This window comes from Scyliorhinus canicula, chromosome 17, assembly GCF_902713615.1.
Source record: "Scyliorhinus canicula chromosome 17, sScyCan1.1, whole genome shotgun sequence".
Classification (NCBI taxonomy): Eukaryota; Metazoa; Chordata; class Chondrichthyes; order Carcharhiniformes; family Scyliorhinidae; genus Scyliorhinus; species Scyliorhinus canicula.
In genome coordinates this window covers 40,765,819-40,778,898 of record NC_052162.1, presented here as the reverse complement: position 1 = coordinate 40,778,898, position 13,080 = coordinate 40,765,819, and the positions used below count along the sequence as shown (strand labels likewise).

At 40.5% G+C, this 13,080-nt stretch overlaps 1 protein-coding gene across 2 annotated transcripts in view; it reads left to right on the top strand.

Annotated features, from left to right (window-relative positions):
* The window catches only part of mtmr8 (myotubularin related protein 8), a 52,898-nt gene that overhangs the window by 23,048 nt on the left and 16,770 nt on the right, over positions 1-13,080 (top strand). For both annotated transcript variants that reach the window (XM_038774675.1, XM_038774676.1), the window contains 4 exons: positions 2,311-2,445; positions 7,357-7,489; positions 11,345-11,454; positions 12,103-12,228. In XM_038774675.1, coding sequence (XP_038630603.1) covers positions 2,311-2,445; positions 7,357-7,489; positions 11,345-11,454; positions 12,103-12,228 — 504 coding nt within the window. The remainder of the gene's footprint in view (positions 1-2,310; positions 2,446-7,356; positions 7,490-11,344; positions 11,455-12,102; positions 12,229-13,080) is intronic.

The following is a 13,080-nucleotide window of genomic DNA, read 5'->3' as shown; positions in this document are numbered from 1 at the left end:
TTTGGGTTGTGGGGGCGAAACCCACGCAGACACGGGGAGAATGTGCAAACTCCACACGGACAGTGACCCAGAGCCGGGATCGAACCTGGGACCTCAGCGCCGTGAGGCGGTTATGCTAACCACTAGGCCACCGTGCTGCCCTGGAATCTGGTTCTTCTGACCCAAAGCCCAAATACTTTTCAAAAGCTCCTGAACGACAGTGGTTCCAGAGGCAATTTTTATGGAACACCGCTTAACATAATTTGCCAATCTGAGTAATTACCTTTTTAACTTTACTTTCTCTTTTGTAGCCAGCATGCTACCTATTCTACTACTTGTTCTATCTCCACATATTCTGTCTTTAGTCATGTGTCTGCAGTGCTGTACTTCCTAACTGGAAACTGTACAAACAAAAGTAAAATTTGGAAAATCTCTTCTGCAGTCCAGCCAGTTACAGAACTGGTCACTGCCACCATGCACAGCAATCGAGGAAACTCAGATGTTCAACTAAATTTAACCCTTTTTTAATACTATCTTGGAATCTTATCTCTGGACACCTTCAAAATTCAGAATCCGCTATCACTACAATGATTTGGATTAGGGAATCGACGTAATATTTCCAGTTTTGCCGATGACGTGAAACTTTGTGGGAATGTGAATGATGAGTATATTAAGAGGCTTCAAGACTTAGACAAGTTGAGTGAGTGGGCAAATACATGACAGATACAGTACAACGTGGATAATTGTGAAGTTATCCAATTCATAGGAAGGAAAAGCAGAATGGCAGAGTATTATTTAAGTAGTGATAGATTGGGAAACATTGAATTATAAAGGGACCTGGATGCCCTTGTACACCAGGCACTGGAAACGAACATGCAAGTACAGCAAGCAGTTAAGAAGGCAGATGTTATATTGGCCTTCATTGCAAGGGAATTTGAGTACAAGAGCAAGAATGTCTTACTGCAGTTGTACAGGGCCTTGGCGAGACCATGGTTTTGGTCTCCTTAATTAAGAAAGGAAAATCTTGCCCTGGAGGGAGTGCAGCAAAAATTCACCAGACTGGTTCCTGTGTTCGTAGGAGTGGAGATTGGATCGACTAGGCCCACAGTCACTGGAATTTAGAAGAATGAAAGAGGATCTAATTGAAACGTATAACTTTCTCCCAGCTGGACAAACTGGCTGTAAGAATGATGCTTCCTCTGGCCGGGGTGTCTAAAAATAGGGTCACATTCCCAGGAAACGGGGTTGGCCATTCAGGGGTAAGGTGAGGAGAAATTTCTTCACACCTAGGGTGGTGAACCTGTGGAACTTTGTAGCACAGAATGCTGTTGAGGCCAAATTACTGAATATATTTAAGAAAGAAATAGACTTCTAGACTGTAAAGGTATGAAGGAAAATGGGGATAGTGGGCGTCTATGGCATTGAGATAAAGGATCAACTATGATATTGAATGTAGGAGCAGGCTCGAAGGACCAAATTACTACTGCTACTCTTATTTTCTATGTTTCTATTGAGATTTCCTAATCCTCCTGAGCCATCTGTGGTGCCTTGGACAAGGCCCTGGCTATACCTTTCACGGGTATGCCCCATGTGGAAGTGAATCATCAAACTCACCAGTATTCAGAACTAAATGCAGTGAGAGAGTGAAATGCACTCAGTGGATCACTATCTGCTACTCACTAATCAGCTTCTTCCCTCATGCTGACATTACTGTTTTATAGGCAAATTAAAATTTGCCTATAAAGAGTTAGCATTTGCCTATAAAGAGTTAGCATTTGTCCTGGAGGGGAATCCAGAATAAGCGGACACAACCTTGAAATTGGAGCTGGGTTGTTTAAGGGTAATGCTTGAAAGCTTTTTTGTCATGTGGAGTGGAAATATCATGCCAGTGGTGGGCTGAATAGCCTACTCCTGTTTGTATGTCTGTAAACCTCTCAAATGATTCCACCAATTTATGTTCCTAGGGTAGTGCATTCCACATTCAGGAAAGCCGTTATATAAAACAAACTGCATATTATTTTAACCATTTCACCAAGATGGTCAGTACTTAATTACTTGCTCCTGTTTTACATGTTTGTTTTTGCACTTTGGCTTGTCCTTCAGGTGGATTTGTTAATAAAATAAGAATGTATAAAACTGGGTTTGTATACAACTTGGGGTGTGGATCAATCCAAAATTATCCAGTTGGATTAAGTAATAGAAACTAAATTTCACTTCTGGACCAGGATATGATGGGTGTGTCCAAATAGTCTGGTAATAAATCATAATTTACTGTTTAATTTGGTTTGTTATTCCCCACCCCATTTCTCTTGTGATTCAATGTTTCAACAGGCTGCCATCTGTCGTTGTAGTCAGCCACTGTCAGGGTTCAGTGCCAGGTGTGTGGAGGATGAACAGATGTTACAAGCCATCAACAAGGCCAACCCAGGAAGTCCTTTCATGTATGTGGTAGACACCAGACCAAAGGTATTTTTACTCACCAAATGATTAGTTAGACATTGAATTAAAGGGCTGACATTTGCTTTTGTGTTTCTGATTTGGGAAGGAGGAAAATCAGCTGCGGTTCCTACCTAATTGATATGTAGTAATTCAAGCTGAAGGATGTACGATGTAAGAATGAAGGATGTAAGGATTGAAAAGTGACTGTAGAGGGCGCAAAAGAATCAAGGGGAGTCCAGCCTCCTCCGGCTTAGTAACCCATGCTAGAATGGGTGATGGCATGAGCACCCCTTTGATATGTCGAACAAATCCAGAAGCAGCTATAAATCAGGAAATGGAAAGGAGGGAGGAATTCGATAAAATGACAATCACCCGAGAGGTGGTATTGATTAAACTGTTAGAGCTGCAGGCTGACAAGTACCCAAGCCCTGATGGACTTCATTCCAGGGTTTTAAAAGAAATGGCTAGTGACTTAGTTGATGCGTTGGTTTTAATTTTCAAAACTCCCTAGATTTGGTGAAGGTCTCAGTTGATTGGAAGATAGCAAATGTAACTCCATTATTCAAAAAGAGGAATAGACAAAGTGGGAAACTGCAGGCCAGTTAGCTTAACATTTGTCATAAGGAAATGTTAGAAGCTATTATTAAAGAGGCAATAGCAAGGCACTTGGATAAGAACAAGGTAATCAGGCCAAGTCTGCATGGTTTTGTGCAAGAGAAATCATGTTTATCCAATTTATTGTCGTTCTTTGAGCCAGTAACATGTGCTCTGGATAAAGGGGAACCAGTGGATGTACAGATTTCCAGAAGGCATTTGATGAAGTGCCACATCAAAGGTTGTTGCGGAAAATAAAAGCTCATGGGATAGGGGATTGGCTGGCTAACAGGAAGCAGATAGTGGCATAAATAGGTTGAAAAAACATAAGAACTAGGCGCAGGAGTGGGCGATTCAACCCTTTGAGCATGCCCCGCCATTCAGTACAGTCATGGCTGATCTCATCTTGGCCTCAACTCCACTCCATAACCCTTCAATCGATTACTAATTAAAAATCTATATCTCCTCAAATTTACTCAATGTCCCAGCATCCACCGCACGCTGGGACAGTGAATTCCACAGATTAATGACCCTTTGAAAGAAGTAAGTTCTCCTCATCTCAGTTTTAAATCTGTGACCCCCCTTATCCTACAAATAAGACCTCATTCTAGATTGCCCCACAAAAGGACGCATCTACAGGTACTTTATCAATACCTTTTATCATCTTATATACCCCCATTAGATCTCCCCTCATTTTTCTAAACTATAGACCTGAACTGCTCAATCTCTCTTCATAAGACAACCCCTTCATCTCTGGAATCAATCTAGTGAACCTCCTCTGAGGTTCATGCCTCCTCCAATGCGACTACATCTCTCCTCAAATAAGGGGACCAAAACTGTACACTGTACTCAAGGTGCAGTCTCACCAATACCTGTACAGTTGCAGCAACACATCCCTACTTTTATACTCTTACAAAAGTCAAAATTGATGTGACGAATGGTGTTACTTACTTTACTTATTTTACATTACCTACTTTACAGGTATCAGTGCTGGGCCTTCCACTGTTTACAATTTATATGAATGTCTTTGAACAGATGGATGGGATATTTGTCAAATTTGCTGATGACGCAAAGATGGATTGGAAAGTAGTTGTGAGGAGGATGAAAGGAGGCTACAAAAATACATAGGTTAAGTAATTGGGTAAAGGTGGCAAATAGAGTACAATGTGTGAAAATATAAAATTGTCCATTTTGGCAGGAATATAAAAAGCCTATTATCTAAATGTTGAGATTGTAAAGCTCAGATGCAGAGCGACCTGGTGTCTTAGTGCATGAATTGCCAAAGGTTAATATACAGGTACAGAAAGCAATTAGAAAAGCTAATAGAATGTTATAATTTATTGTAAGGGGAATTAAATACAAAAGCAGAGAGGTTATGCTTCAGTTATACAGAGCCACTAGTGAGGCCACATCTGGAGTACTATGTACAGTATTGGTCATCTTATTTAAGGAATGATGTAAATGCATTGGAAGCCATTCGGAGATGTTTACTAGGTTAATACCCCGAATGGGTGGGTCGTCTTATGTAGAAAGGTTGGACAAGCTCAGCTTGTAATTGCTGGAGTTGAGAATTGCAAGAAGCAAATTGATTGAAACGTTGGATAAAAGCAAATTACTGCGGATGCTGGAATCTGAAACTCGAAACGTTAGCTCTTTTCTCTCCCTACAGATGCCGCCAGACTTGCTGAGATTTTCCAGCATTTCCCCCTTGATTGAAACCTTTCTGGTTCAGAGGGACCTTGATAGGGTGGATGTGGAGAGGATGTTTCCTCTTGTGGGCCAATCTAGAACTAGGAGTCACTGTTTTAAAATAAGGGGTCGCTCATTTAAAGTTGAGAAGAGACTGTTTTCATTTAAAGGGGTCATGAGTCTTAGTCTCAGGATCTCTCTTCCTGAAAAGGCAGTGGAAGCAGAGTCTTTTAATATTTTTAAGGCAGAGTTGGATAGATTCTTGGTAATCAAGGTGGAGATGGGTTATCAGAGGATAGGTGGGATGCAGATTTGAGGTTACTATCAGATCAACCATGATTTTATGAAATAGCAGGGCAATCTCAAGGGGCCGAATGGCCTATTCCTGCTCGTTCATAAATAATGGTGCTGCCATGATACCAAAATGCCCTACTAGCTCATTTGTGCTTTCTTTATAAACTTGAACCAAACAGCTTCACCCAACATATTTACTTGTCACTCACACACAGCATCTATAGAAGTGTAGGAGGGGCCAACAGCAGTGTTATTTCAAAGGCTAGGCACCCAATTATCACATTGGGTAATTATGGTAATTTTCCTGTTGCAATGTCTTCATAGAATTTACAGTGCAGAAGGAGGCTATTTGGCCCATCGAGTCTGCACCGGCCCTTGGAAAGAGCACCCTACCCAAGTCAACACCATCGCTCGACCCCAGTAACCCCACCTAACCTTTTTGGACACTAAGGGCAATTTATCATGGCCAATCCACCTAACCTGCGCATCTTTGGACTGTGGGAGGAAACCGGAGCACCCGAAGGAAACCCATGCAGACACGGGGAGAACGTGCAGACTCCGCACACCCAGTGACCCAAGCCAGGAATTGAACCTGGGACCCTAGAGCGGTTAAGTGACTGTGCTAACCACTGTGCTACCGTGCTGCACACTGTCTTGTGTTGAAGATGCATTCTGTGTGAGATCAATGCACGTACGGCACTGACGTACTGTCTCTGTGGCCAGACTCTGGGAATTGATCTCCCATTCCATTTTGAGGGTGGTCCTTGAGAGACCTCTCAGGAGAGATGCTAAGAATCACTTCTTCATGCAGGCTGGTAGAGGTTTGGAACTCTCTTCCACAAATGGCAATTGATGCAAGATCAGTTGATAATTTTAAATCTGAGATAGCTAAATTTTTGGCAAGCAGGGATGTAAAGTGATATGGGCCAAAAATAGGTATGTGGAATTAGGCCATAGATCAGCCATGATCTCATTGAATGGCGGAGTAGGCTCAAGGGGCTGAATGGCCTACTCCTATCCCTATGTTCCTATTTCCTCCACCACTAAGGACTTCAGCGTGACATCCACGGGCCATTTTTCTCGTTTAGAATTGCAGATATAGTGGTTAGTAGCAGGCTCCTATGGTTCAATGCCGCTTCCTTTTAAAAAATAATTTGGAGTACCCGATTCATTTTTTTCCAATTAAGGGGCAATTTAGCATGGCCAAAATACCTACTTTGCCTATCTTTTGGGTTGTGGGGGCGAAATCCTCGCAAACACGGGGAGAATGTGCAAACTCCACAGGGACAGTGACCCAGAGTCGGGATCGAACCTGGGACTCTGGCGCCATGAGGCAGCAGTGCTAGCCACTGTGCCACCGTGCTGCCCTTGCAGCTTCCCTTTTAAGAGGAGCAGACTGAACCAAGTGCAGTCAATTCTGTAGAACCTTGCTGAGACTGTACCTAGAGTTAATGTGTGCTGTTTTAGTCCCATTTCCTTAGGAAGGATAGTATTGCCATAGAGGGAGTACAGTGAACGTTCACCAGACTTTGGGGGGGAGGAGGGGGAAGGGGGGGGGGGGGGGGGAGGGTGATGTGGCTGACTGAGGGTGTGCATGTGTGAGTGGGTGCTTCCATTAGTTTCTATGGAAACTGCTCAGCACTTGCAGCTAGAAACATGGATCTCAGTCAGAAAAATGCACAATCAGATAAATGAAGAGGCAACACCAAGTTTGAATGCTCACAGACTGATATTTGAAATGAAAAAATGAAAATGGCTTATTGTCACAAGTAGGCTTCAATGAAGTTACTGTGAAAAGCCCCTAGTCGCCACATTCCGGCACCTGTCCGGGAAGCTGGCCTGCTTGGTCTGCTTTAAAAGCCAGCGATTTAGCCCAGTGAGCTAAACCAGCCCCTTATTTAGCCCCATACATGTTGGTGACAGCTGAGGACAGCAGGAAACTCGGCTGTGACGCCTTCTAATGTCAAGGAGCATGTCAGTTAAGGGTGTCGCAAATGTCTGCTATACACCTTTGTGCTATACACATTTATTCCTTAGCCTGTTAAAATCTATAGGCTCCCAACACTCGTCATTACACTGCTGTAATGCTGCTATGACTTGGTAAGAAACATGCAAGTGGTGCTTAAAAATACCATTTGATTTTAGAACTTGCGATGATGGGATAAAATGTAGAATGGTTTCCCAAATTTTGAATTCAGTTTTAAAAATTGTATTAACGTCTAGAGCAAGACAACTCATAACTATAGCAGGAAAGCATATTGAATAGATGCCTCACCAACAGATGAGAATAGACATTCGTACCTGAAAGCAAATTGTCCCTGTAGTTCTGGCCTATGTTCACAGTGTTGATTTCTTTTGTAGCTGAATGCCATGGCAAACAGAGCTGCTGGGAAGGGATATGAAAATGAAGATCATTATTCCAACATTAGGTTCCAGTTTAATGGTATTGAGAACATACATGTGATGAGAAACAGTTTGCAGAAGCTCTTGGAAGGTAATGTTATTTTTCTACTCCAGATATTATTTGTTTATTCAAAACAGGTTTTTAAATTAATAACAGGTTCATAAATGAATCTCTTTGAATAAACAGAAGGAGGAAGTTATTGTGGTTTTAGGGCTTAGAGTATTATAAGGTACTTTTATTTCTTGAAATAAGCCGAGCTGAAACTATGATGTGCAGCTTCTGGTCTGGCAAATATTCACCAACTCAGCACAGACCCTGGGACTTTTTGATCTGTATGACTTTGTGACATAAAAGTAAAATACTGCAGATGATGGAAATTGGAAAGAAAAATAGAAAATGCTGCAAACACTCATCAGGACACTTACCATCTGTGGAGAGAAAAATGGAATCAATGTTTCGGGTTGGTGACCTTTCATCAGGATTTGTAATATACTGACTGCGATTCCATAGCTGCCCTCAGGGGTCTGCAAAAAGGTTCCAGTGTGGTCAGCCAAAAATAATTATTGGATTTAGATCCTAATTTATAAATGGAAAGTCTTATCCAAAAGCCCAAGAACCAGTTAACATTATTTATACCCGGCTAGTCGAAGTATATTTAAATTAAAAATGAAACTTACAGACCCTTTATTTTCTTGGTTATCTTTCTCGAAACATCAGAAGTATCTCCTCAAAGCTATTCTCGTTGATCAATTTTGTTACTGGAACAGAAATCTTTCACCATTCACACTGCACTACTTTAACTATTTCCTATAGGTTAATGAAAGCCCATCCACCTCTTTGTAAAAACCGATAAGGGCCAGTTTTAATTATCCCATTTAAAGCTTGCTTTTAACATATGTCTGTTTTTCTCAATTTTCTTCAGGAGGGAAATTTGCAATTTTATTACTGCTCACATTGTTTTCATTTTTATGAATCACAACATTGTCTCAGAATTTTCATTCCCAAGGGGGGAAAATGTTCAATACTGATCAAGCTGAACATATTTGCGATTTATCGGTTAATCTGTCAAAAATATGTTTGCGTGATTTTCGACCCACACACTTCTTCTTTTTCCTCGGGTAAACAATGTCCCTTTTATCAGGTTCTCTCTTTAACTACCACCCAAGTAATGAACACTAGAAGGTTTTGTTGAGTTTATTTTTGCTTTGAGGCATGTTTACTAAACATGCTACTGCATATATGTGGGGGGATAAAAGCAAGCATAACTATTGATACAAACAATGGCAGATATGGTATACTAGCCCCAGGCTTGATTGGAAATCTATACAAATAGTTTTGAAGGAGTTGGCTTTCATGCATGTAACGTGTTTCGGCTAGACATTAGTTTTGCATATTTTAATAATAAAAATCGAAACTGACCTGTTGTGATAGTCTAACCAAAGTAATGCTTGGCAATGCATCCTGTTGCACAGGATGCCGACACGGCCAGCATGTGTTGTATAATACATGTAGGTGTAGATTTATATAAAGCATGTAGACCTGCACTGATGAGTTTCTAGGTAAAGTACACTAACCCAATGTAATGCTAGCATAGGAGTGTCCTGATTGGACTCTGGGCCTTGTCTAGTTAGTTGCCCTTAATCAAACAGCAGTAAGTGTCTCCAATATCTGTTGGAAGGGTAAAATAAAGTCAGACAGATTCTCACTCCTAATCATCATCCAGAGACTCTATGAAGCAAGATCGTATGACCCTGAGACCTATGATCAGTGCAGCTGAATATAGCACTACTACTTCTGCAGCACTAAATGTTTAGCACAGCCTACTTGTGCAAAGCTGGATTTATTGCCACGAGAGATGAAAACTGAAAAGCAAACCGTGATAAATACGAGCGATGATGTGAATGTGCTTGCTGAAAATCCCTCCACTTCTAGACTGAATATGCTGGTGCTGGGCAATAAATTTCACATTTAAGTAAAACAATAATGAAAATATATATTTAGTTGCGTACAGGACAAATGATGCCTGTGTTGCAGGGGTCTGAGAGGGGAGGGGGGGGGGGGGGGGGCGCCCGGGAAACGTATTATTCTACATCACCCATTTCAGAACCCACCAAACTGAAGTTGAAGCAAGTTAACCTTTACCCTGAGGGATCGCCTAAGAAGAAGATGATTATTCTCTTTGCTGAATTGTATGCATTTTTATCTGTAATGTTAAGGCCGCTGTGCTTATCCAAACATTATCTGTTTTCATTTAATTCTGATTTTATCGCATTTTATTCTCTCCCTCTCTGAAGGCACTGATTTCTGCTGAATGCTGATGTACCTTGGCACTGACAGATCATTTGGCTGTGAAAAACCTCACAGTCACACTGTTATTATTCCATTTGGGATTGCTGGATAGTAAGCAGAAGTGAAACCAAATTTTATTTAATATAAAATAAAATAAAAATCGAAAATGCTAGAAACACTCAGGTCTGGAGGCACCTGTGGAGATTAAAATAGTATTAACTTAAGATTTTATTTCCTTCCTCTGCACTCTTCCCTATTTTTGTTGAGTAGTACATTTTCATAAAATCTATTGAGAAAATCAGTACTCAATTTGCATTTGGTATTGTCAGTTAAACATGTCTCTTTGAAGATTATACTTTGAAAAATGCCCAGAATTTGTGTAGAAAAGCTCATCGTTATCAAACTTTGATCATTGTATTTGATATGTTTTTGAAAGTTTTCTATATTGGGTGAGGGATGGGTGGGATGGGGAGAGGAGACGCTCTATCCTCTGCTAATTTTGTGTTAGTGAGACATAAAGGTAGCAATGCTATCATTACAGAAAATATAAAGGAGTAACATTTTGATGACCTCCAAGTTCGGGAACCTCAAACAGTTTATTTCATCTGTACTTTTTAATCTTAATTTGCTTCATTGACAAGGGGGAAAAAATCGTACTGTTGTGGTCAGTTGAGAAGTAATAGAACCCTCTCCTTCCACTCCTCAATTGACTGCAACGAGTGCTTTTAAAATAGTGCTTGCATATTCAATGATTGTTAAACTGTTTTTAAGTGCTGTCACTGAAAAAGGCACAGACAAATGTTCTTCTAATTTTTTGTTAAGAGAAGGGAAGAATAGTTATTCTACTTAATACCCAAAATAAATAATACTTTTCAATTCTTAGATGCACAGAAAGGTAAGTTACAAAATGAGAGCATATGTTAAGTAATTTGAAAGTTAAAAGTCAGTTGCATACAGATTTGGTAGATTTAAATATGCTGATGAACAATGTGTTTCCTGGAGTCAGCGACTGCTAGGTTGGTTATTGGCCCTGCCTGTGGAATACAGCCAGCCAAACAACCGGGAGAGATTAAAAGAGAGTGCCCACTCAAGGTCCTCCCTGCGTTTCCTCCTTTGTTCTGACTGGCCTGGAGAAAAACAGTTTTTTAAACACAGAGGATTAGTTGGTTCATCACGCGATTAATCCCCTTTCACCAGCTGACCAGTTACCCAAAAGTGGTCACAGCAAGTTGATCCCGGGCTCAAGGTTTAGACATGATTGGATATGACTGGAAGAGTTCCCTTCTCAGCTAGGAGCTAATGTCCAAAGTGATTTTGTCTAATGGCTTGTTCCACACCCAGCTAATTACACAGGTGCTGTCTGGATGTGAACCGATCAGGAGATCCATCATACTCCAAATTGACTTTTTCTGTATTCTTCTGGACAGCCTAACGCCGTTTTAATGGCTTTAGAATTTGTAAGGAACAGTCATGCAAATGTTTGGCAAACCTCGAAGGTGCTATTAAAGTCAACCTTTTATAAAAAAAAACGCTGCTGTTCAGTCTTTATACTTATCTGGTGATTAAAGCCCGATAACCAAAGTCACTTTTGATATGGGTTTTTAAATGTGGGTTTTATATCAGCCAGAAAATAAAGTTTATTTTTTCTTTATTTAGTATGTGAACTGAAGGCCCCATCAATGAGTGAATTTCTCACTGGTTTAGAAAATTCTGGGTGGCTTCGTCACATTAAAACGGTCATGGATGCTGGTGCCTTTCTGGCAAAGGTAATGGCTTAGAGCTTTTTTTGCCAGTTTTCTTCACCTTTCAACTGGGATTGAATCCTTTTGTAATGTGTCTCAATGTTGAGACTTCAGTTTACATCATTCTGAGCTCGGTAGTTCTCTATCTGAACTTTTCCTGCTAAGTCTCCCACATCTTCAAAAGCTGCCTTTTAATTAACTTCTTCAGCTTCATCTTCGCAGCCTTTTCTTCAAACTGACATTTGTTGTCCTCCACTTTTTTTTTCATTGGTGCACCATGATGCTTTCCCTAATTGGTTCCACTATTGATTACTTTAACCCATAAACAAGCTCTTTTCAAATTGTATTGATTGTTGAGCACTTTAACTCTGACAGTACTTCCTGCACACCCCCTTCTCCTTGCCAGGCTACTATTCTGCTGCTTTAATAGAATGTTAGTGTCTTGGAAAGCAAATCCGATTTATATTGTAGTAAAGTTTTCGGAGCACTGTCATACAACTTTTGAAGTGCAATCACTGTCATGTAAAAACGCTCTTCCACTAATGACTTGTGAATTACTGGTGTTTCTATTAAAATGCAGAATATAATTTTTATAATGGAATTTATTGTTTAAAATTTATAATGGAATTTATTGTTTAAAATTACTTTTTTTCTGTTCGTTGTTAATGGTAGGCAGTGGCTGAAGAAAATGCCAGTGTGTTAGTCCACTGTTCTGATGGGTGGGATCGTACTGGTCAAGTTTGTTCATTAGCTGCTCTTCTCCTGGACTCCTACTACCGTTCATTAAAGGGATTTATGGTGAGGATGTTTGTGATGCACTGAAATGTTCACGATTTTGCCTATGTCAAAAGCAGTTGTGATTTACAGCCAGTTTCCTAACTGATCAAAAAACATCTTACAATGAAACAAAATTAGCCTTCACGCCAATAGTTAATAGAATTGCTCTGAACTTTGCAAACCAGGTGGCGCCCAGTTGAATTATTAATCTGTATTGTGTTGGTTCATATCAACTGTGGAGGTGAGGTGAGGGGCATGGTGGGAAGTGGTAGCAGGGACTCCACAATTTTGCTCAGTGCTCTGAGAAAGTGAGGGGGAAACCATATTGGATTCCTTCTCATTACTGTTCCATCACTTTTGCAGGAAAATGTGCATGTTTAGACAGAGTAGTGGCAAATTCTGATCTCACTATGAAACCCTCAGTCAAATAACCTGCCAAAACTCTTGGTTCACATACGAAACAATGCAGAGGTACTGAAGAACTGATGCCCTCAGGGAACCATATCCCAGCACAGGTTAGCACCTTGAGTGGAGGAAAAAGGGGAAGCTTATTTTATGATGCTGGGCTACAATAAATGAGTATGAATTTAAATTCCTAATTTTTTTTCCGGTTCTACCATTTTCTTTGCTATCTTTTTTCTTCAAATATTGATACCTTCAAAATCGCAGTCCATAAGTGTAAAATGCTTGGGAATCTTACCCATGGCGAATGCCCAGATATGGATGTTTCCACGGGAGTTACTGGATAATGATGAACAGTAGTTGCCTTAATGATTCTTCTGTCTCCCAAATACAGTGAAATTTAAGACCAATTGTAACATGCACTGGCCGAGATCAGCACGGTTGAACTTCTAGAGCTGAATAACCCAATGG